General features: G+C 34.5%; 1 protein-coding gene across 1 annotated transcript; it reads right to left on the bottom strand.

The window, feature by feature from the left end:
* Positions 1-887: 887 nt before the first annotated feature.
* Positions 888-25,515, bottom strand: LOC120353395 (flocculation protein FLO11-like). Its single transcript, XM_039436976.1, has 6 exons — positions 25,417-25,515; positions 22,245-22,383; positions 14,148-14,294; positions 12,087-12,284; positions 6,330-6,515; positions 888-4,009 (listed from the first exon to the last, which is right to left on the bottom strand). Exons 1-6 carry the CDS (start codon positions 25,458-25,460, stop codon positions 3,338-3,340), a joined length of 1,386 nt encoding a protein of 461 aa, XP_039292910.1. The 5' UTR covers positions 25,461-25,515; the 3' UTR covers positions 888-3,337.
* Positions 25,516-25,830: the final 315 nt, after the last annotated feature.

Below are 25,830 nucleotides of genomic sequence, written 5' to 3'. Positions count from 1 at the left end.
TCTTCCACGGCTGTTACTCAAAAATGACCACGGAGTGCCTTATTCATGACATTTGCGCCCGGACTAGCTATGAGAATTCAATTTTGTGGTCAGAAATGAATGAATGGATCATGAAAATCATAAACCTCATTTATAATTAAGAGATTGGGTGAAGAAGAATATACATGCTAAAAGACGAACCTTAAACCCTTAAAAGCAACCCTTAGAGTAAAATATTGCCAAAAGATTTCTTAGTGCGCCTCTAAAGGGCCAACTGAACATACCAACCAAATTTGAACGTTTTGGTCCAGTAGATTTTTAGTTATGCGAGTGAGTGATGATGTGAGTGAGTGAGTCAGTAGTCATCAGTCAGTGAGTGAGTGCCATTTCGCCTTTATATATATAGATATACCGGTATCAGCTATCCTCTATAGAAGGCAGTGGCAAGGCAGAGAAACGGCAACGCTTACTTCTATTCCACTGCCATTATAACGTGGACCTCACTATCAATAGAAACCCATGGGAGTTTTTCTCTTTGTGTGACCATACCATTAAGCCAAAGAAGTATTTTTTTCACGCCAATTTATTGAAACTCTCTAGTACTATACCTACGCTTGGTCAATAAATGTTAGAAAAATAAGGGCCTGGCGACACGAAGCGTTTTTGAGGCGTTTTCAGTCTAGTCGGCAGGGCAGACAGTTCTGAGATTGTCTGATTATCAGCTGATTCCCGAACGCTAATAACCCAATTGGAGCAACGTCTCTAAAAACCTCAAAATTCTAAAACCTCTAAAAACCTTGAATAGGAGAGCTTCCTGGCCTGCAATATCGTCTGGAAACGCCTGTTAAAACGCTTCGTGTGGCTCGACCCTGAAGATTTGGGTGGTTTAGAAATAAATCACACGACAATTTATTATCATTCACATCCTGTTTATGAAATAAGATCATTTCATACATGGTATACAATCTACATTAAAGGAGAGTTAAGTTACTTTACAAAAGACCTGCAATTGTCATGTACGACGAAAATTGTTTTTTTTTTCACTTTTCTCAAAGGTTTTGGTCCACTTCTCAAATATTGTGATGGATGAGAAACAATGGACAATATCATATAATTCATATAATCACATGATTATTCATATAATCATATAATTCACAAACACTGCAGCCTGTATAATAATCAATATCGATACAGCTATTTACGATATAATACACATAATTTACACAACTCATGGCACATTATACAATAGAAAGTATTTTTTAGAGTATTTTGCATCAATTTTTGAACGCAAATAAGTTAGTTCATTCATTCTTCCACTGAATAAAAGTACATAAAGTGGATACATTCAAGTTTAGACCATAAATTGAGAGAGATAATATTTACAATAGTTTACAACCTACAAAAAAGGAGATTGATATATTATAATAAAGATGTTAATATCCTATAAGATTGACAATAATACAATACAACCAATAGGTGATTTGTAAGGCAAGTCATACAAAAAATATTAAAACTGAAGAAATTCAACGTTTATCCAATAAATTAATTACAAATTTCTTATAAATAGAATGACTGGGTATGTTTGATCATAGATACGGTACATGAATGTAACTTGAGAAGTGATTCAATATATTTGACGATTTTCATAATATAATTAAGTTATAACATGATATTGTATCTATGTTTTCACGATTGGCAGCATATAATCAACAATAAATATACATTATGTTATAATATTCATCTAGTCTCAAGTTTTTCTCTAAGTTATAAATTAATAATATTTTTGACAATGCAGATGGGATATTTGTAGTATTACACCAAGCTTCGCCGTCAGATATTTAGGCTATCAAAAACAAGAATATTGTCATGAGTAGGGTGGGGGTTTGGCTCAACAATTGTAATTGCGTTCACTTGCATCTACTTGCATTCACTTGCGTTTTCTTGCGTTCTCTTGCATCTACCTGCATTTAATTGCACTCATTTGTTGAGGGTGGGGTTTTGGCTCAACAATTTGTAATTGCGTTCACTTGCATTCACTTGCATCTACTTGCATTCACTTGCGTTTACTTGCATCTACTTGCATTCACTTGCATCCACTTGCATTTAATTGCATTCATTTGTTGCAATTCACAATGAATTGCTTCTCCATTAGCAAAATTCGCATTCTTGTTGAGAGCCTCTCTATTTAGAAGCTTAAATTTGATGACTTGATTTTATTCTTCACAGTGCTTATCTTCTATGCTTCTTTACCTGTGATTTACATTTTCATTTTGCATTTCTAACAAGAGCCTCTACTTTGAGACTAAAATTAGATACTGCTTTTCGATTTTAATCATTAATTCTTCTAAATTCTCGTGCTTTAATTCTTCACATTCTTTATTTACCATTCATAACAGTACAAGTAGAGCCTCCATTTGGAGTCTAAAATTACATTTCTCTTTGATTTTATTCAACACAATTTATGCTTCTCCTCTGCTCCTCCACACTCTTATTTAATTTGCATTTCTGAAGCCAGTTACACATCGATTTTTGGACCTATGATTTTCTCCATCCATATAAATTCTTTCACACATTGATTTTTGCATTTTTGGACCTATGATTTTCTCTGTCCTTATAAATTCTATAGATTAAACAGATGATGTTTGTCAAGTTCCTGTTTAATCTGGTAGAATTCATAAGGACTCCTCTACTTGGAGTCTCAAATCAGATGCGGTTTTTCGATTTCTTATTCGCTTGCCACGGAACAAATTTTTTATTGTTGATGCACATTCGTAGTTTGCATTTCTAACAAGAGCAGGATAAAATTTGATGCCGCTTTTCGATTTTATTCATTGATCCTTTACTATGATTCTTCTTTTTCACATTTTCCACGTATTTCTTGATTTCTAACCTCCATTTGGAGACTAAAATTAGATGCGGTTTTTCGATTTCTTATTCACTTGCAACGGAACAGGTTATTTATTGTTGATGCACATTCGTAGTTTGCATTTCTAACAAGAGCAGGATAAAATTTGATGCCGCTTTTCGATTTTATTCATTGATCCTTTACTATGATTCTTCTTTTTCACATTTTCCACGTATTTCTTGATTTCTAACCTCCATTTGGAGACTAAAATTAGATGCGGTTTTTCGATTTCTTATTCACTTGCAACGGAACAGATTATTTATTGTTGACGCACATTCGTAGTTTGCATTTCTAACAAGAGCCTCTATTTTCAGGATGAAATTTGATGCCGTTTTTCGATTTTATTCATTGATCCTTTATTACTATGATTCTTCTTTTTCACGTATTTCTTGATTTCCAACCTCTATTTGGAGGCTAAAATTAGATGCGGTTTTTGGATTTTGGATTTTCGATTTACTTACGATGGAACGAATTACGATTGTTGAGCTTCTGCCTCCCCAGCCTAAGTACCTCCGCATAAGACTTCTCAAGCATTTTCAGCTTGGCAACCTCATGCGATGCTGAGCTGGCAAACGTCTGCTGATGATGCTCAGCATCTGCTGAACTATTGGGCAGTCCGCCATCTTTGATTGTCCCCGTGGACACACACCAGGTGGACCTATCCGGCTGTTGTCTGCTGGGGCTATCTGTAGGTCTCTTCCGCCTAGTCACCTTACTGGAATACGAAACTTTCGCGTTCAAACCGATGAACGCCTCTGCAGAACTCGTGGTCGTTGTTTTAACCACGTTTTTCTTGCTGGATTTCTTCTTACTCTTCACTCCGCACGAGTAGTAATCTGAGATATCGACTTCCTGTCGTTTGGGAGGAACAGGAGTGGTGCAACCGGAAACCGGAGCTACTTCCGGTTCCGGTACAGGGGTTTCCGGAAGTGAAGTGGTGGTGGGGATGAGTTGTTTGGTTTCCGGTTCCGGTGTGACGTCTTCGGAGGGCGCTTCCGATGTCTCCTCGGAGTCGGGGAGGTTGGGAGCTTCCTCTTTGGCTGGTGTGACCGGGGGAACCTTGGGAGCGTCCTCGCAGACGGCGGTGATGTAGTCGTCTAGTAGAGGCAGTTTTTCGCCTTCGTCCTTGAATCAAAATAAAATTTATTGCCAAATCAGTAATTGAAAGAGTAAAAAGTTGATGTTGCCAACACCACAATGAAATTAATAAATCAGTAATTATTCTATATTTCAATGACGAGTATTATGACAAATATATGAACATATAGTCAGGTATTTATCAGAAAGGCTAACACAGAATTATACTACAGTTATGATAGCTTTCAAAAAATTTATAATAATGGAATTAATATTGGCATAGCCAGCAAAACTGTGTGTTATAGTGACATTCATATTAAGTATAAGCACCTGATTAACATAGGAGTTGATCAACAAATAATCAGTGAGTATTCAAAAAAAGGTGGATTTCTATCTATTGAAGTACAGTGAAACATTATTATGAACAAGAATGCGTAAAAATTTCTAGAGAAACGTGATGTGATTAGCAAAAACATATGTTCTCCAAATTTTGAAAAAAACATTTATAGGAGAACAACATTTATAATAGAAGCAGGGAAATTTTATTCAATAAAAATATTTTTATTACCATACAACATTTTCTGCTTGATCTAGCAGTCAAATTTATTAATTCAATTCAAAAAGTTCTTTATTCCTCATTAAAACAAAAAAAACTGATTTACAATGTGCTGTCAGTTCTACATATCTTAGAAGACTCATACATAAGGATAATATTTTTGTACAATAAAACACAAATAGAAAGTGGTCCTCAAAAAATCTTCATCCTATATTTTATTCATGATTGAGATTCATAACTTATCAGAGAAGAGCCGTGACGACAGGCGACAGTGCTTTAATTCAGGAATGACCTTCACATGGATCTGAGGTCCATCTTGAAGATTTCAAGGAATGATTTAGATTTTTGTAAACATTCATGTTTATAAGGATTGACTTTTTGAATAGACAATATAGTAAATGATAATATATTCTTTATATAGGCCTAATATAACTATCGGTTCTAGGATATCTCTGTGCAGATCTGAGAATATAAATACAGTAGTTTTTTAATATATACAGTACCGTAGTTCATAATTATTATTGGAGTTCTACTGTAGAATGGAATAGAAGAAATAAAATACGAATAAGTTTGTGTTTTTTGATCTTCAAAATTATTTCTTTGATATGTGAATATTTCCTATTTTGGTGATAATAACTGTGGAATATTCTTCTATGTTTGGTTTTGAAGCATCTAAATTTGAAAATCTACTTTGTAAAATAATCATGGACTGAAACATTTGTGAAGTGAACGACTACAAGACTTGACCTATTTCGGACTATGTGTAACCTTATCTAAATCTGGGAGAGGATAGCACACGCTTACCTTATTTTTCCTCCCTATCATTTTTTTCCTTCCGCCCTATTTCCATAGGTAAGGAAAGTATTGCTTTCCAAAAAAATTAAGGTACCCCAATTTCTTAATTTCTATACGTTTCAAGGTCCCCTGAGTCCAAAAAAGTGGTTTTTGGGTTGGTCTGTATGTGTGTGGTGTGGTGTGTGTTGTGTGTGTGTGGTTTGTGTGTGTATGAGTGTATGTGCGTCTGTGTACACGATATCTCATCTCCCAATTAACGGAATGACATGAAATTTGGAACTTAAGGTCCTTTCACTATAAGGATCCGACACGAACAATTTCGATCAAATGCAATTCAAGATGGCGGCTAAAATGGCGAAAATGTTGTCAAAACATGGTTTTTCGTGATTTTCTCGGAAACGGCTCCAACGATTTTGATCAAATTCATACCTAAAATAGTCATCGATAAGCTCTATCAACTGCCACAAGTCCCATATCTGTAAAAATTTCAGGAGCTCCGCCCCATCAATGCAGATAGATTCCCAATTATCAGGCTTCAGATACAATTGAAACAAAAAAATCAAGTGGAGTAGATTGAGCATGAAAATCTCTACAATTAATGTTCAGTAACATTTTCACCTAAAATTGAAAATAAGCTTTAAATTCGAGAAAATGTGATTATTCAATTGCAAATTATTGTTGATTCTATTAAATCATTCACTATGAAGAGATAGCAGACCTCATGTGTGTCTCCAGGGTTATTGCCCTGTCACCAGCTGGCTCAAATCTTTGAATTGAGATGCGCGGGAACACTAGCGTCAGGTGATCAATTTCATAATGGCAAGGAAAATTGTGTGAGTGCGCCACACTAGATTTTTGATGATGTACTTATTATATTATGAATCAATGAAGAATAAAGTTTGATGTGGTTTGAAGAGATTAATAAGGTTGCTGATATATATTTTATGAGAGTTCTGATGTATATAGCTGTCTGAATGATTGTACTTAACAGCTGACCTACAATTATAGTTGACTAACCTTAGCCTCTGCGGCGCGCTTTAGGACGGCGAATATCTCGCGGAAGAGCTGGCGGTATTCGGGCGTCTTGCGGAAGCGACTCTCGACGGGGCTGGCGTCGTCGTAAATGCTGAATCGGCAATCGTCGCCGTCGCTTATCGTGCACAGGAACGATCCCGGCGGGAAGTGCGCGTCCGTTTGGGTGCCCTTCAATTCAATTCAATTCAATTTATTTTTCAAATTCAAATAATCTTTATTCCTTCTTTACAACATAGATACTTTACAAAAATAGCAAGCGAGATACATATAGTACACGGAATTCCCCCACAAAGACCAATCGTCTGCGTGTGGAGGAGAGCTCCATTGACAACACATTTGCAATCACAAAATATTTTTATAATAATCACAAAGTAAATGAATATATTTTTTTTTAATAAGTAAAATAATGAAAGATAACTTATTCATAATGAGAGAGGATGGCTCTGAGACCGTGTCACGCTGGGTTACAAATAAGAGAAAGGACTAATTTATCATTAAAAAAAAGAAGGAAAATAACATTTATGTCGTGTCAAGAAAAATCACTTAATGATTCAAGGAATTTTATCTCTACAAGGGTTGTTGGCGGGTGTACCGAGAGCAGAGAAGGGCTTCAGCTGCCTCCCAGCCAATGCTATATAGCCACCTGTCGACACCCTTCTATACACGGCCAAACAGCACACCTCAACCTCTCTGATCTCATTTGGAATGTTTCTATATAACGGGAATTTAAATTTGTTTCGCCAATGATCTGAGTTTTGTATTTTTTTATGTGAATTAAAAGTGATTTGATAAAAAGTTGTCTGATATTTAAAACCGGAAATTCTGAAAAAAGCAAGGTAGTCGGGTATCTGTGATTTCTTTTCAGTATTTTTTTATTATTGTTCTTTGTGTAACGGCTAGGGGTTCAATGACAGTAGAGGAAACACCACCCCAAGCCGAGAGGCCGAAAGAGGTGCAAAAAAAGAGTAGAAGATTGAAGGGTTTTCCAACTATGGATATCCATGTACTAGGAAAACCTTCAATCCTTGAGAAGGCGAAAAAGGCATCAAGAAAAGTAAATGAAGTAATATATGCTGGATATGAAAGGATGGGATGGGGGAAGAATAATAAGGGGAAGGATGGAAAAAAAGAACCGATGTGACCAAATTTTGAAAAAAAATCTGAAGTACTAGATGAATTACAAAGGATTGCAGAATAAGCAAGCACACAAGCCAGAAGAGTAAACTTTGAAGAGAAACATCTCATAGATAGAAGAAGTAATTGCATTATTTGATCCAGGTGTTAATATCCTGTTTTAGTTTTTTAGTTATTTTCGCACATTCATATACTGATCGGTATTTGTATTAATGAGTTTACTGCTTATGTGTATCAGTTGTCTTCTGATGGTTTCTATGTTTGTATTGTAAATTAAATATTCATTTGCTGTGGGCCTTAGGTTGTATAGGCTGTTGGCAGCGTTATTTGTAGGAGAGAAATCAGTTTTATGCTTAATAATAAATTTTACTACATCTTCTATATAATAAGAGAGGGTTGTGTTTGTTCGTGTGTTCGTTTGTTCGCATCAAAACATGTCAACTTGTGGATTGCATACCGGAAAAACGGGAATGATTTAGATCTCCAAATTTTGCACATAGATTCTGAAAATATCAATCTCGTGCACCTGGAAGCCCAAATTTTAATTTTCCTTCTAGATTTTTCAGAATTGAAGTTTAAATTTCACTAATGGTACATTCGATTTCTTTAAAAAATCACCAAATCATATGGTCGATATTGAAAAAAGGAATATCTGTTTCTATATTGCTGAACATAGCTCTACCTGAAAAACATAGTTTTGAACTTCGTTTTCCTGATGCAATGTTTAGGCCTACACGTGGCATGGATTATTAATTTTTCAGCTAGAAAATTTTTGAGACAAATGCTAAATAAACGTCTAGTTTCATCAATGCTGTATCGGCAATATGAAAACGCATGCAGTTAATATGTCTTTCAATGAAGGTGTTGTTATTTACATAAAGAAATTATATTCTTCCATTTTTATTTAATTAAAATTTCAAAATTATTCGAACCTGATAGATGACTGACTCACTGTACATTGGCCTATTTTGAATTCTTCTAGATTCATTACGTCAAGTTTTAAGAAAGACCCTTGCGAAGCACGGGTTACCTGCTAGTTTAAAATATATAATTGTCTAATTGTAGGAGCATAGAATTCTTGAGAAGTCAAACTGGTTGGGGAAAGTCTAGGTTTATTTAAATAGTAAATAACATAGAATAATATATTAGATATTAAGACAAGGAATTATAGGCTAAGATAAGGTAAAATGAGATAATAAAGGCTGCTATTTATTCAACAAAAAACAATATTATTTTGGTGAATCACGCTTATTTTATGTCAGTCATGGAGTAATTTTTGGGGAAAAAGTATCGAGAATAATGAAATATTCATACTGCAGAAGACAGCTATTAGGATAATTTATAAGATTAATACAAGGCGTTCTTGCATACCATATTCTAAAGAAATGAGACCTCATTTTAAAGAAGGTGAAATGAGATAATAAAGGCTGCTATTTATTCAACAAAAAACAATATTATTTTGGTGAATCACGCTTATTTTCTGTCAGTCATGGAGTAATTTTTGGTGAAAAAGTATCGAGAATAATGAAATATTCATACTGCAGAAGACAGCTATTAGGATAATTCATAAGATTAATACAAAAGGTGTTCTTGCAGATCGTATTTTAAAGAAAAGCTGATATTGCTGACGGCTCCTGCTATTATATATTAGATTTAGCAATCTTCGTTTTAAAATAGACGGATGTATGAGGAGAACCAGGTGAATCATCCCCATAATACAAGATTTAGAGGTTTTGTTATCCACCTCATAGACTTAGTCTGCTGGAGAGTGGCCCGTTTCGTATGAGAATGAAAACATTCAATTCAATCCCTTCTCACATAAGAGAAATTGAAGGCTTGAAGGAGTTCAAAAAACACTCAGGGAGTTCCTTATTGTGTTGTGTCCTTACAGATTAGATGAAAAAGACTAATACATTTTCAAAAAAACACAGATTTATTGATACTTAGAAAGACCGGTTTCGGTTATTTCACCATTGTCAATCTCTGATAAACTCAGTTTATGGTGTAATAACCGAACCGGTCTTTCTAAGTATCAATAGATCTGTGTTTTTTTGACAATTTCTTAGTCTTTTTCATTTAATATGAATAATCACCACAATATCTACTTCTCAACTACACAAAAAGTCCTTACAGATTAGCAGGCTTCCTAGTTGGTTAATGTTTGCTTAATGTATGTTATGTGAAATGTGTTGTGTTCTCTTGACTGTTGTGTTAAAAGATGAAGGATATTAGTAATAGGCCTATATTGATTACACTTTGACGTGTCACATACTGCTGAAGCATTGCTCCCTTAATGCAGTTACAAATGACGAACAAGTAAAGTAAAGTAAATATTTTCTTCAATGTAGTTTTCCATCACGAACTGCTTATTATTAAATCACTTTTTGCTATTAAAAAAAAATATCTGACTGCTAGTCGATTTTTACTTTCCTTGCCCTATTACCATAGGTAAGGAAAGTATTGCTTTCCAAAAAAATTCAAGGTACCCTAATTTCTAAATTTCTATACGTTTCATTACTTTCCTTGCCCTATTACCATAGGTGAGGAAAGTATTGCTTCCAAAAAAAATTAAGGTAGCCTAATTTCATGTATTCTATACGTTCAAAGGTCCCCTGAGTCCAAAAACATGATTTTTGGGTGTGTGTGTGGTGTGTGTGTGTGTGTGTGGGGGGGGGTGTGTGTCTGTGAACACGATAACTCCATTCCTAATCAACCGATTGACTTGAAATTTTAAACTTAAGGTTTAAGGATACCATGAGGATCCGACAATAAGAAATTCAATTAAAAATGGCGGATAATGGCTGAAAAACCATGTTTTTCACGGTTTTCTCGAAAACGGCTCTAACGATTTTCTTCAAATTTATACCCTAGATAGCTATTTATAAGCTCTATCAACTGACATGAGTCTCATTTCTGGGAAAATTGCAGGAGCTCCGTAATATTCCTGAGAATAATGAATTTTGTTAAATTTCTATCACGATTTTCTCAAAAATGACTTGACAGATTTTTTTTCAAATTCATACCCTGTATAGTTATTTATCAGCTCTATTAACTGACATGAGTCTCCTCCCTGGGAAACTGACAGGGGGTCCACCCCATCCCTGAGAAATTTACTTTGTAACCTCCTTCTCGTGCGTGAGGTAGGTAGGTAGAGCAGTTTATTCAAAAGAACACATGTCGATATTTTATTTGTAGAACAGCTGTTTTGACAACTTTTAAAAAATCCTCAAATTTCATAATTCAAACAAAGGAAAATGTACTCTGAAAACAATAACAATAGTATAATCATTGTTTTAATTATTTAGCCGCCAATCGGCATAATGTTATTCCCCGAAATTATCCTCGTTTAAGAATGAGGCTTATAGATCAATGAGCAAGGAAAGTTGTGTGAGTGTACCAGATTTTTCTAATAGCAAAAAGTGATTTAAATATTTTCATTATTTATCAATATTTGTTATTGTTAATTTTATGATAAACAATAAAATTTCCACAATAAACAGTAGAATATCGTCATAATAGACATAAATTGAAATATCGAGTAACCTGGCTGACTCAGGTCTGGTGTCAGAGTTATCAGGTCGCACCTGATCAATTTTAGGGCCTCTGAGACATGACCAGCAATCATTTCCCATCTGACATACAAATGCACAAATACAAAGCACATAGACATAGCCACCTCTAATAGGCTACAAGGCCCCGGCCTACGATGTTGCAACGTCGCAGTATAGGCCTACAATCTAATACATGATTGGTGAAAAAGATCAGCTGGTATTTTTTAAAATCTTTTTCACCAATGATGTATTAGATTCCAGGCCTACATTGTATTAGAGGTGGCTATGACATAGAACGTGTCTCAAATGTGTTTCATAGACTAAAATTGATGAGTAAAGCTGAATTCCCATAATATCAGTGACAGAGAAACTGACAGTTGCATCGAGAATATAATTTCCATTAGTTCTAATGGGAGTATTCATACTCACTCGGCCGTAATCAGTGGGAAAAGTCCAATAAAAACTAATGAAATAGTTATTTGTGCAACTAGTGCGCAAAGTGACAGTCTGCTGCATCGAAAGAATCGTTTACAGCAAACGAACTTTGCGCACGTATTTCACATTAAATTTACTTATACAATTTACTAATACCAATCTACTTAATAATTAGCGCGTTGTGCTTGGTTGCACCTCTGCTCACTATAGCAGCCACAGCAGTCACTGTTACCAACTTCATTTTGATTTTGCTGCACTGTTGCTCCATATAACCTACTAACTATTTTGCGTTGTCATGCTGCAAATCTGGAGTACGCAAAGTACTCACTTTGCGCACTAGTGCGGAAAAGTGATTCTTTGCAGCCTGCAATCAGTGCACAAATGGTCACTTTTCAGGGTATCTGTAGGAAAATTATATTTTCACTGTGGCGGCCACACAGATACTCAGTCGATCTGTATATAGGAATAGCCTACTGTGGGAAACTGGACATACTATACTATAGGGAAACTATTATAATACTATACAAATACTATAGGAAAACTTGTGTATAGGAATATCTTTAGAGACTGAATAATAAATTCAGTAGTAGCAAAGACTGACATTTCGGAGTAATTGTACCTTGTTGCTGGTTTCGTCGGAGAATCCGGACGACGAAGTTTCGGTTTCGGAGAAGTCGGTTGGGGTGGCCGAGAACGCTTTTCCGCCGTTGATGGTGACCGCTTTGACAGGTTTGCGAGGTGCAGCGGTCATTTCGTTCTCGTCGGCCGAATCGTCTTTGTTGAAAGCGGAGAAATCGCCAGACAACTGCAGTTCCTCCTGAAGCCACACAAATCATTATTTATTTATATTATATAAGCTGCAAAATTATAACATAATGCTAATTGTATCTATCTATCTATATTATATATAAAAGCGAAATGGCACTCACTCACTGACTGACTGACTCACTCACTCACTCGGAGAACTAAAAATCCACCGGACCAAAAACGTTCAAATTTGGTAGGTATGTTCAGTTGGCCCTTTAGAGGCGCACTAAGAAATCTTTTGGCAATATTTTTATTCTAAGGGTGGTTTTTAACACGGTATTTAGATGAAACGGTAGGGGTCTGTGTGCGCAGTGGCCAGCCAGCTAGATTGCGTCATCGCCACCAACCGAGGTTTTTAACACCTATTGGCAATTTATGAAACTTATTTGTTAAAAACAGATGATTGGATATAAAATGACGTCAGCTACACCGGAAATTTAGCGCAAACATGCGCGTGACACCTACCGTCTTCTTCTATATACCGTGGTTTTTAAGGGTTTAAAGTTCGTCTTTTAGCATGTATATTCTTCTTATTCTCTTAATTATAATTGAAAAAAGGCCATACCATATGTTAATATAGAACTATAATCTAGAGAGAGTACCTCTTCGAAACAGTTGTTAACTGGTAACTAAATTAATAATTTTGTCAGGTTGGCATTAAGTTGAGTTGACTTTGTTAGGTTGGCAACAAGTTGAAGATTGAAATGCATTTATCGCGGAAAAATTGATTGGGCACTGCTACTTTATCAGAGCTATTCCTGGGAATATTATATTACTAGCCGTCAGGCTCGCTTCGCTCGCCATATCCGTTTAGCCAGACGTTTAGTCTGGACCCCCGACTGGATCGTCCTAACATATGATAAAAATGCTCAAATGAAAAATGCAGGCGAGTGAAGCGAGCCTGCAGATCTTATTCTTGGACGATCCAGTCGGGGGTCCAGGGGGCGGAGCCTGCGAGCGAAGCGAGCCTGACGGCTAGTTATTGTATAATGTAAAAATAAAAGTGATTTGAATTTGATTGATTGGTTATTTATTCATGAAACAGTAGTGAAGCAACACAGGATTTCTCTCAAAACTTGCTTTCATATCACAATAATTACTATGATAAGAATTATGAATATAATTATAAATGAGTAAGAATATATTAGACATAAAATTGAACAGTATTGTAGAACTATACCACAATACTACAGATGCATTGAGTAGTGAATTTATATGTTATGAGAGAATAATAATTTCCCTGATTACCAATAAATTGCAACCAGAGGAGTTTATTGACAAAACATATACATAATTATTATATTATACATACAAAGTTGCTAATACTAAACTTAGTTCTGATTATGATACCCCACTATAATAATATGTGTCGGGGTGATCATAATATTCTTTTAAATACAGGAAATGATATGTAAAATCATAGAAAAAAGAAAGCATAAGAAGATATGCCATGGTATTGGGAGTCAGTTTATGTTTCAAATTTCACTGTTAACTCAACCCTAGTCCTAGTATTCTTTTTCGTAGGCATGTAACGCTGGTAGTCTCTCATACTGTGCCGTTCTTACACTCACATCCGGCTAGAACAGTAATAATAGACAGTAGTCAACAGTAATCGGCTGATTTAACAAGACTTAGGCTTGAAACTTTGAACGACCTATACCATGGGATATCTTTTTATGCTATCTTTTCTCTAGTAACCAGACAGTTCAACGATCTAAGAATAGCTTATAACCAGGCTATAGTCTTTTTATTCATGAAGTCTTAATAATAATTATTATTGTATGGCAGGAAACTTGCATCTAAGAACATGTTTCTCATTCGTGTTTTGCAGTTTGAAAGCTTATGATTTTCGGAGATGTGACATTTTGCCTACCTGTAGAGACAGGCAATTGTTGCTGGAAACAGTCTGTGGCGGCCGAATGATGACGCCTGGTTGTCGCTGGACTTTCAACAGTGCCTCGTATTTCTCCACCAGCACCCGGTATGGGTTGTCACCTTGACAGCTTTCGCCCAGGGATTCCTGTAAAACAAATTGACATTGAAATTTATTAGCAATACAATGACAAAAATAGAATATCATTGAAAGATGCAACTGAAATTTACTAGCAATACCAAAGACAGAACATAGAACATCATTGAAAGATAGTTCGCCATCATTGTTTACATGGATTAAATTACTGATAAATTAGGTTAGGTTAGGTTAGGTTAGGTTAGGTTAGGTTAGGTTAGGTTAGGTTAGGTTAGGTTAGGAGAAAATACATGGAAGTGATTTATGTGGAAAGTGAAGGTGAGATCCTGCATAAAAATTTAATAGAATACAATTTATTGACCACAATAAGCCTTATTTAAACACTAGATTGAGCACGTCCAAACAAGATAGATCACCACTGGTTTTGAAACACGGAACAGAAACAAATTACAATGTTCTTTTTGAATAATATAGAATAATTCTGTTTTCATAACTTGAAGTGTTATATTGACATCCCATTATGATACTGATATAACTATTATGATACGTATTCTCTGAGTGTTAATCTTTGGTGAAAACAGAAATTTTAAACTTAACCTCACTTTGGACTATTTATGTGCCAAAATCAAGGAATTGAAGAAGTTTTGGGCAATTGCCTGTTTCTCTTTCCAAATATCGTGTTTGTGAATGTTCTAATAAATAAATAAATAAATATATTCCATTCACCATTTGCACCAGACTATATGGATTTATTTAATTGATTAAATCAGAATATCCTTGATTAAATCAGAATATCAGATAAAATCAGAACTCATATTGATTGAATCAGAATATAGCCTATTGATTAGATCAGAATACAAAGACATTCTCAATAAAAGGAATCATACTCTATTCATATAACTTCTTGTGAGTAGCCTATCAATTATTCTAGAAAAAATGAATGTTTTCGTTTATCAAGTGTAAACAAAATACAGTACCATTTATTCAGAGTCTAGTTTCAGAAAATGAAACTAGTGTCTGGATGCCAAGTGACCAATAATTTCAATTAGTTCATCAAGATTGTGTGCAAATATTTTTAGTTATGTGCGCATAACAATAGAGACGTGAAAAAGAATAATATTAGAGAATAATTGATTGCAACCACTTCCCATCAAATATTGAAGGTGAAAAAAAGGCAAAGATTCAGTGTGGAAAGTTGAGCTAACATATTCATGAATTTTTTTCAAAAATTTAAACAAACCAGAGATAATTTCAACAGAAACGGAGAGAAAATGATGAAAGGTAAACCAAAAACTTCACTCCAATAGAAGCATAACACCACAAAAATTATTACAAACACCACAGAGCAATAAATTCAGGGATATGGAGATAGCGGTATTATCAAACAGCATACACTCTTACAAGATGACTAATGTGGGAAAGTCCGCGATAGAACTTTCGAAGGAAAGGCCACACTCATGGGGTCGTACTAAAGTCCACCGGATGTAGGTCCACGTCACCACAAAAAAACTAAGAGCACAATTTGTGCAGGTATAAATACTGGGGTAAACCAACCAAGCAGCACTCTTACTGGTCACTAATGTGAGAAAGTCCACGATTGAGCTTCGCTTCATCGGAAAGGCCTCACTCATGGGTTGGAACTAAAGTCCACCGTACCTAAGTCCACTTCACCACAGAGTAAATTAAAAACCCAATTTGTGCAGGTATAAATATTGGGGTAATCCAACCAAGCAGCACTCTTACTGAAAAACTAATGTGAGAAAGTCCATGATCGAACTTTCGATGGAAAGTCCACGATTGAACTCCACATCGCAGGAGAGGCCACACTCATAGGGTCATATTAAAGTCCACCGTACGAAAGTCAACGACACCACAATAAAAAACTAAAAACCCAATATAAATAGAAATAGAAACTTGAGTTCCCTTTTAAAAATGGTTTGAGAAGAGTACTTATAGCGAGGTCCACGTTATAATGGCAGTGTTTGATTAGCAATGGTATTGCTATCCTTGTCTATCATTCAACAAAGCGGATGGCGCTATCTCTTTCTCGATTTGCTCTGTTGCCAGATCGTCTTTTAACAATGTAGAATTAATAAAATATTTCATCTTAATTACGGAAATTCATTATGAAATTATTTTAAAAGGTAATTTATTGCTTGATAAAATCCTATTATATTGAGCGAGCAATTTCTGTATATATTTTTATATCTGGTTATTTATGTTTAACGGATCTCGAAAACGGCTCTAACGATTTACACGAAATTTGGAACATAGAAGGTTTATTATATAAAAATTCGATTGCACTAGGTATCATCCTTGGGAAAACTCGCTGAACGAGATTAAAAGGATAATTCATCATTGGCTGGAACAGCTGTAGATAGTAAAAAAGTGAGTGAGCAAGTGAGTATGTGAAAAATCAAAATATCGCATCCCCGAAATTCATAAGATGACATATAGCCAGCTGTGAAATATAAACACGATCATTTTAGAGAATTGTGTTCTGTTTATCAATAAATAAAAATAACGAGCGAAGCTCGGTGCCCCGATATTACTAGTAGTTCTGTGAACAGTAGACCTCACGCAGTATTCTCATCCACAAGTACCTGATTGAAACTATAGACCTTATGGAAATACAGCAATAGACTGGCTTCTCCACACATCTGTGTAATCACTTGACAGCTGATTTATGATGAATAATTCTATAGTCTGATTTTTACTCTAATATTGGCGTATGAGGGAGGCTCCTTTTATATTATCCTTGAAATGCAAAATTTCCAAAAACCTTGTATATACGGCGACGCGCAATTAAAAAAGGAACATACTGTCAAATTTCATGGAAATCTATGACCGCGTTTCGCCGTAAATGCGCAACATATAAACATTTAGACATTGAGAGAAATGCCAAACCGTTGACTTGAATCTTAAGGTGCGTACAGACTTTCGCTCTGCTCCGCAACCGAACGTCACTCCAGCAGAGCGATTGATGATCGCCGGGGAGCAACAGTGGTTCGACCGGGGAACGCGAGAAGATCTAACATCTTCCATAACGTTCATGATGGGTGCGTGGGCGGTGCGACTGTGGTTCGATGGTGATACGAGGGCGGTGCGAGTGCGGTACGAGGGCGGTACGAGGGAGGAACGTGCTCGGTGCTGGTTGGAAGCGCGAATATGTGTACGCAGCTTTAGACCTCACTTCGCTCGATCAATTACATCAATAAACCTGTATCAGCTACCGTCATAGAAGACATTGACAAGACAGAGGTTTGGCACAGTTTTTCTCCTAACTTTTTCCACTGCCATTATAACTTGGATCTCACTATAGATTACCATCTTTATTTATATTCAACAGTAGCCCTAGAGGAAAAGAGATAAAAACCCAATTTATGCAAGTAGAGGTATATCAACCAAGCAGCAAAGACAGCACATCACTCTTAGGGAATTTGGTGTTGTTTTTTGACATACCCATGAGGCTGAATGCCATAGATCTAAGCGTGCAGACCAGCAGTGCAACTAAACGCAACGGAAGAAAGCAGATTGGCAAAATGTATTCGTCTCTGGCGAATAGCCACAGCGCTATCAAGGTCACAAAAGGTCGAGTCAAAAGTGACCAAGCTAGTGACCATACACTAGCCCTGCCAAGCTAAAACAACATGCACATCGTACAACAATATTCACAACAAGGATTGGAGGAAAGTTTCAAAAATAGTAAATTTATTAAATATTTTTGTAGAATAACACCTTAGTAGAGATCTTTTGAGACTTCTCATCTATTCTTTTAAAAAAGTTGAAACTTGAGATATTTTTAAGTAGGCTAGCCCTGAATATAAACACATTCTCAGATAATAAAAATATATTTGATGTTGCTTTCCATGACGAAACACTATATAATAACTCTGTTGTAGTTCTGACACTGTGCTACTTGTAAATATTTGAAAAAAATTACTTTTGTTGGAGTATTGAGGAATGCATTTTACTCCTGAAGAGGAGCTTCATCAGCCTCTTCATCAGGTTGATGAAGCTCCTCTTCAGGAGTAAAATGCATTCCTCAATACTCCAACAAAAGTAAGTGTTTTTCAAATATTTACAAGTAACACAGAGTCAGAACTACAACAGAGTTAAAATATATTATTCTTTATTGATTCATAGTTGGGAATTTTTCTTCAAACCTCATCTCTTTTCACTAATGGGCATAATACCTGAAGACACACTTGGGTATCTCAAACATAAATGGTGAAAGTGATATTTCGAGCTCAAAATTTAAGTGATTTTATTCTATATTTTGTGAATATTTGAAGTTTGGTTTTTGTTTTAACGGAAGTTTCATTATCAATCTATCTAAATTTGAAATTCTTTGTTTTATTCTGATTCATAGTTTCAGATTGAAGATTTGGTGTTGAAATTGAAGTGAACATAACCTACATAATATTTGGACGATTTGTGACAAAATCAGGAAATTGAAGAAGTTTTGGGCAATAGCCTGTTTTTTCTTTTCCGACTATTGTATTGTTCGCTCTATCTAATGAATCTAATGAATAAAAATTTATTCATCATTATTTATTGATTGATACAATAAGTACATCATCAAAATGATAGGGAGAGGAAAAATAAGGTAACTTGTGCTATTCCTCTCCCGAACTTAGATAAGGGTACACATAGTCCGAAATAGGTTAAGTCTTGTAGTTGTTCGCTTCACAAAATTTTTAGTCCTTAAATATTTTCACAAAGTGGATATTGATTTTGAGTTTTGTCACTAAGTTTTAATAAAGATTTTTAAAGATTTTTATCACCAAGTTTTTGAGTTGGAATAGAATCTTGATCACTCAGAAGTGATTCGCGGTCTAAATAAAGTGGATAAATAAAGTAGCCTACTTGCGTAGCAGCTAAGAGATTCCGGGTTCAAACCCGGTATCACTGAACGTTTTCAACCAGGTCACTCCGGTGTCATCGGATGGATACGTTAAACTGTTGGTCCCGGCTGGACTATGGAGTAAGTCTCAAGTTCAATAATAGCTTAAAAATAATATGTTCAGGACGGTGAAAAACACACGCAAGGGACTTCCTACTAAGTAAGCCATACGAATTTACTTCATTAATTACTCCAAAGTAAACGTTGTACTTCTTTCAGCATTCTACTGGGCTTTTTAGAATAATCTAATCATTCAGATGGAATTAACTTCTGAAGTAGGCTTCATTATTTTGAGAGAATTATTGACAAATTAGTGCTTTATCAGTTTGAGAGAATTATTGGCAAATTTTTCTTTTTTTTTTTGTGTAGTTGAGAAGTTGATATTGTGGTAATTATTCATATTGAATGAAAAAGACTAAGAAATTGTCAAAAACCACTGATTTATTGATACTTAGAATGTGTAATAACCGACAATGGTGTAATAACCGAAACCGGTCATTCTAATTATCAATAAATCAGTGGTTTTGACAATTTCTTAGTCTTTTTCATTCAATATTGGCAAATTCTTAAAAATTCGTCTACAAAATGAATCATAGAAACAACTTATTATCCACTCTCCTCCAATCCATAACTATTTTATCAACTAATAAACATACAGTGACTAGAAAAGTATTATATATACAACATGCATAGAAATGTATCTACATAAACATTAATTTTATGTTATAAAGCTAAGAGCTCAAATTGGATTAAACTGCAATGCTGAAAAAAGATTGGAAACTACTTTAATTCAAGATAGTTTGAGAAGGTGCTGTTCCCTTTAAAAGCTCTGTAAGATAATTGAGAATCAATGTAGATAGGCTGAAAAGTAGAAAGTTAACAGAAGCGACTGAGAGAGAATTGCAAAAAACAAAACCCACTTAAAGAGAATAATGGCAAAAGGTTATATAATTTATCAGGCTACTGTTGAAGTAAATAAGATTTTTTGTCAATTATCATTGTATCATTAATGAGTTGAATTCATAATTCTTATTGGTAAATATTTTTTATCAAAATTAGGGAGGAAAATATTTTTGGGTTAATCCTGTTGATTCTCTCCCAATCATTAATTTGATATTGTGATTGTGGAGCACCACTCTGATCTGAGAGTGGAGGAAATTTCAGTGAATAACTCACCTGTGAGTGGAGGGGAGATTTATGTTTGAGTGAATAACTCACCCTTTATTTTAGCGAAACGTATCATATTATAGCACAACACTTGTTAGGTCAACCTCTATTCATAGCCCGAATATCAACCAAATCTGGGAGATGTGCATTTTTCATGAAATCCATGAATTTCATAAACATCATAATTATTTTTTTGCGAAAATGAAATTCGGGGAAGGAACAGTTTCGGGCTGTGCCTGCTGATCCTTCACCAAATTATTTGAAAAAAAATAATTGGGTATCATTGAATAAGAATAAACCTGGAAGAAAGTTCTCTTGAAATTTCAGCCTTCTGTCATGTACAGAGCTATAAAGAAATGGTGTGACTCAATTTTAGAGATATATTTGTAGATAAATGAATGGTAGACATATTATTGTGGTTACCTGCAGTTGCATGAGCACTGAATTGCGCTGCGTTTCGTCGACTAGCGAATCGATGACACTCAACTCCTCGTCTTCCTCCTCAGCCATTATCGAACGCTCGTCTGCGCCTCTCAGACATCTTCGGCACAGGTGGCCTTGTCTACATAGAATGAGAAAGAATTATAAATTATTTATTAATCAAGAATAAAGTAGTAAAGTATTTAAAATGGGAAATAATTATGAATTCTTATTCATTAATCAATTTTATGAAGTGGTAAAGTGTTTTTACTTTCCTTGCCCTATTACCATAGGTAAGGAAAGTATTGCTTTCCGAAAAAAATTAAGGTACCCCAATTTCTAAATTTCTATACGTTTCAAGTTCCCTGAGTCCAAAAAAGTGGTTTTTGGGTATTGGTCTGTATGTGTGTGAGTGTGTGTGTGTGTGTGTGTGTGTGTGTGTGTGTGTGTGTGTGTGTGTGTATGAGTGTATGTGCGTCTGTGTACACGATATCTCATCTCCCAATTAACGGAATGACTTGAAATTTGGAACTTAAGGTCCTTACAATATAAGGATCCGACACGAACAATTTCGATCAAATGCAATTCAAGATGGCGGCTGAAATGGCAAAAATGTTGTCAAAACAGGGTTTTTCGTGTTTTTCTCATAAACGGCTCCAACGATTTCGATTGAATTTAAACCAAAAAATAGTATTTATAAGCTCTATCAACTGCCACAAGTCTCATATCTGTAAAAATTTCAGGAGCTCCGCCCCATCTATGCAAAGTTCGATTTTAGATCCCAATTATCAGGCTTCAGATGAAATTTAAACAAAAAAATTGAGTGGAAAAAATTAAGCATGAAAATCTCTACAATTAATGTCCAGTAACATTTTCACCTTAAATTGAAAATATAAGCACGAAATTCGAGAAAATGTTATTATTTCAATTGCAAACTGTTGGCAACTGTTGATTCTATTAAATGATTTTTTATCAAAATTAGGGAGGAAAATATTTTTGGGTTAATCCTGTTGATTCTCTCCCAATCATTAATTTGATATTGTGATTGTGGAGCACCACTCTGATCTGAGAGTGGAGGAAATTTCAGTGAATAACTCACCCTGTGAGTGGAGGGGAGATTTATGTTTGAGTGAATAACTCACCCTGTATTGTAGCGAAACGTCTCATATTATAGCACGACACTTGTTAGGTCAACCTCTATCCATAGCCCCAATATCAACCAAATCAGGGAGATGTGCATTTTTCATGAAATCCATGAATTTCATAAACATCATATTTTTTGCGAAAATGAAATTCGGGGAAGGAACAGTTTTGGGCTGTGCCTGTCGATCCTTCCCCAAATTATTTAAAAAAAATAATTGGGTATCATTGAATAGGAATAAACCTGGAAGAAAGTTCTCTTGAAATTTCAGCCTTCTCCTGTCATGTACAGAGTTATGAAGAAATGGTGTGACTCAATTTTAGAGATATATTTGTAGATAAATGAATGGTAGACATATTGTGGTTACCTGCAGTTGCATGAGCACTGAATTGCGCTGCGTTTCGTCGACTAGCGAGTCGATGACACTCAACTCCTCGTCTTCCTCCTCAGCCATTATCGATCGCTCGTCTGCACCTCTCAGACATCTTCGGCACAGGTGGCCTTGTCTAGATAGAATGAGAAAGAATTATAAATTATTCATTAATCAAGAATAAAGTAGTAAAGTATTTAAAATGGGAAATAATTATGAATTCTTATTCATTAATCAATTTTATGAAGTGGTAAAGTGTTTTTACTTTCCTTGCCCTATTACCATAGGTAAGGAAAGTATTGCTTTCCGAAAAAAATTAAGGTACCCCAATTCTAAATTTCTATACGTTTCAGGTTCCCTGAGTCCAAAAAAGTGGTTTTGGGTATTGGTCTGTATGTGTGTGTGAGTGTGTGTGTGTGTGTGTGTGTGTGTGTGTGTGTGTGTGTGTGTATGAGTGTATGTGCGTCTGTGTACACGATATCTCATCTCCCAATTAACGGAATGACTTGAAATTTGGAACTTAAGGTCCTTACAATATAAGGATCCGACACGAACAATTTCGATCAAATGCAATTCAAGATGGCGGCTGAAATGGCAAAAATGTTGTCAAAAACAGGGTTTTTCGCGTTTTTCTCAAAAACGGCTCCAACGATTTCGATTAAATTTAATTTAAACCAAAAATAGTAATTTATAAGCTCTATCAACTGCCACAAGTCTCATATCTGTAAAAATTTCAGGAGCTCCGCCCCATCTATGCAAAGTTCGATTTTAGATCCCAATTATCAGGCTTCAGATGAAATTTAAACAAAAAAATTTGAGTGGAAAAGATTAAGCATGAAAATCTCTACAATTAATGTCCAGTAACATTTTCACCTTAAATTGAAGATAAGCACGAAATTCGAGAAAATGTTATTATTTCAATTGCAAACTGTTGGCAACTGTTGATTCTATTAAATGATTTACTATGAAGAGATAGCAGACCTCGTATGTCTCCAGCGTTATTGTCCTGTCACCAGCTGACTCAGATCTTTGTTTTAAGTAAGATGCGCGTGCACACTAGCGTCAGGTGATCAATTTTCATAACGGCAAGGAAAGTTGTGTGAGTGCGCCACACCAGATTTTATATCTTTGGCAAGAGGTGTTCTTGTATGTATAAAATTGGAAAAGATTTTAGTTTCTCATTCTACATCAAGTATAGTATTTAATATCTTCGGTACAGGAGTACTTGTCTAGATATAATGAGAAAATATTAAAGATTATTATCTATTAATCAATTATGAAGTAGTAAAGTGTTTTAAATCTTTGGCAGGAGGTGTTCTTGTATTTATAAAATTGGAAAAGATTTTAGTTTCTCATTCCTTCATCAAGAATTGAGTATAGTATTTAATATCCTCAGCAGAGGTGCTCTAGTCTGTATAAAATGAGAAATAATTATAAATTCTTGTTCATTAATCAATTATGAAGGAAGTAAAGTGTTTTATATCTTTGGCAGGAGATGCTATTGTATGTATAAAATTGGAAAAGATTTTAGTTTCTCATGTCTTCATCAAGAATTAAGTATAATTACTTACAGTAATTATACAGGTGTCCTTGTCTAGATAAAATGAGAAAAAATTATAAATTCTTGTTAATTAATCAATTATGAAGTAGTAGAGTATTAATCTATGGCAGGAGGTGTTAGGTGTACTTGTATGTATAAAATTGGAAAAGATTTTATTTTATCATTCTCCATCAAGTATATAGTATTTAATATCTTCGGCACAGGAGTTCTTGTCTAAATAGAATCAGAAATAATTATGAATTCTCATTTATTAATCAATTTTATGAAGTGGTAAAGTGTTTTATATCTTTGACAGGAGGTGCTCTTGTATGTAAAAAATTGAAAAAGATTTTATTTTATCATTCTCCATCAAGTATATAGTATTTAATATCTTCGGCACAGGAGTCCTTGTCTATAAAAAATGAGAAGGTACCATAGATTCCCTCGATTGATGGAAAATCAAGTAATCCCATTACTTGTCATAGATTCGTCTAGATTGAATGAGAAAGAATTACTATAAATTCTTATTTATTTATCAAGAATAAAGTATAGTATTTTATATATTTAGCAGAGGTATTCTTGTCAAGAAATGAGAAGAAAATTATAGATTCTCATTTATAATCAAGTATACTATTTAATATCTTCGGCACAGGAGTCCTTGTCTATGAAAAATTGTAAAGATATATGTAATATAGATTAATTACCCAAGTATTAATTTTATAGCTTGTCATAGATTTAATTGTAGACAATTCAAACAAAACGTTATAAAATAATTGATTATATTGCTGAAAAATTATAGATTCTCACTTTTCAATCATGTGGTAACAAAGTGTTTTATTTCTTGTAATAGTGTTTTATTGCTTGTCAAAGATTTTACAAAGCACAATTTTATCAGTTGCCATTTGAAAAGGATGTCATACAGTATAATTTATTATATATTACAGAAACTTTCTCTGAAGTATCATTATTCATGAACACATCTAATCACAAAATTTGTGGTATATTTAATATACACGGTACACATAATATGTAAATCAAGCTCAATACAATAATAATTAATACCAGACATTACAGGATACACAACTCCTCAAAGAAAATTATTGATACAATTGCCTGACAGTCAAAGACTGAAACGTCATAAGCTATTTATGGAATAAAATAGTCTAATATTACACTTCACTCACTGTTGCTGAGCTCTTGAAACATGGTATTTTGCACCAATAATAATTATAACGAAAACGAAAATCCAAATTAAATGCTGTAATAATCCATTAGCATTTGAATAATTGCAATATCTTAGTAATTTCCATCAGCAATAATAAATTATTTTCTTATGAATTGAGCAAAGATTAGTAAGCAACCTACTGCGTGAGATTTCTTGAAAAAAAGAGATGATGCTGAATAATAGGAGTGTGTTTATTAGATTTTAAATAGATTTAGATAAATTAAATAATAAATAGATGTGATAGATTTTAAAATAAAGTAAACCGTCGCAGACTCTTGTCTGTGCTGTATAGAAACTGTATTGAATAATTCAGTTCTACACTTTATTGGGATTCATGCATCCATATTGTATTGATAGATAAATAGAATATATTATTTATACGGTATATTAAATTAAATACATACCTGATCTCTTCCAACATGGATAATTCTTCTTGCAGAGATTTCATATCCTCTTCTTTTTGTTGTAACTGAGACAGTTTCTCTTCCAGGTTAGAGTTATCCTGAAAATATAATAGAAAATAAATTCTATCTCTGATCTTGATAATTGAACTTTAATATTATAATGTTGAGTTAAATTATAACTTTATCATCTAGACAATACGATTATTTAAGGTTATTTAAGCGTTAGAAATACATATTTTAGAAAATAATCCAAGCTTTTCACGATCACAAAATAGTATGTATACTTTTTAACAATCTATTTCAATATTTCAATATTTCGATAACATTATGAACTGAAATTTGAGGTTTATTCACTAAATATTGAGTTATTTAATGAGAAACGGTTAAAACTCATTTTGAAATCACCCATTTGAA

The sequence above is a fragment of the Nilaparvata lugens genome, chromosome 10, assembly GCF_014356525.2.
Source record: "Nilaparvata lugens isolate BPH chromosome 10, ASM1435652v1, whole genome shotgun sequence".
Classification (NCBI taxonomy): Eukaryota; Metazoa; Arthropoda; class Insecta; order Hemiptera; family Delphacidae; genus Nilaparvata; species Nilaparvata lugens.
This window is presented reverse-complemented; position numbering and strand designations above follow the sequence as displayed.

What these genes read in the sequence shown, in the direction of transcription:
- LOC120353395 (XM_039436976.1), bottom strand. Translation starts at nt 25,460, where the DNA reads ATGAAATCTCTGCAAGAAGAATTATCCATGTTGGAAGAGATCAG. An exon ending in TCCATGTTGGAAGAGATCAG is followed by an intron (nt 22,384 to 25,416) that starts GTATGTATTTAA and finishes CATTCTATCTAG; the next exon opens with ACAAGGCCACCTGTGCCGAA. An exon ending in AGCGCGCCGCAGAGGCTAAG is followed by an intron (nt 4,010 to 6,329) that starts GTTAGTCAACTA and finishes TTTTGATTCAAG; the next exon opens with GACGAAGGCGAAAAACTGCC.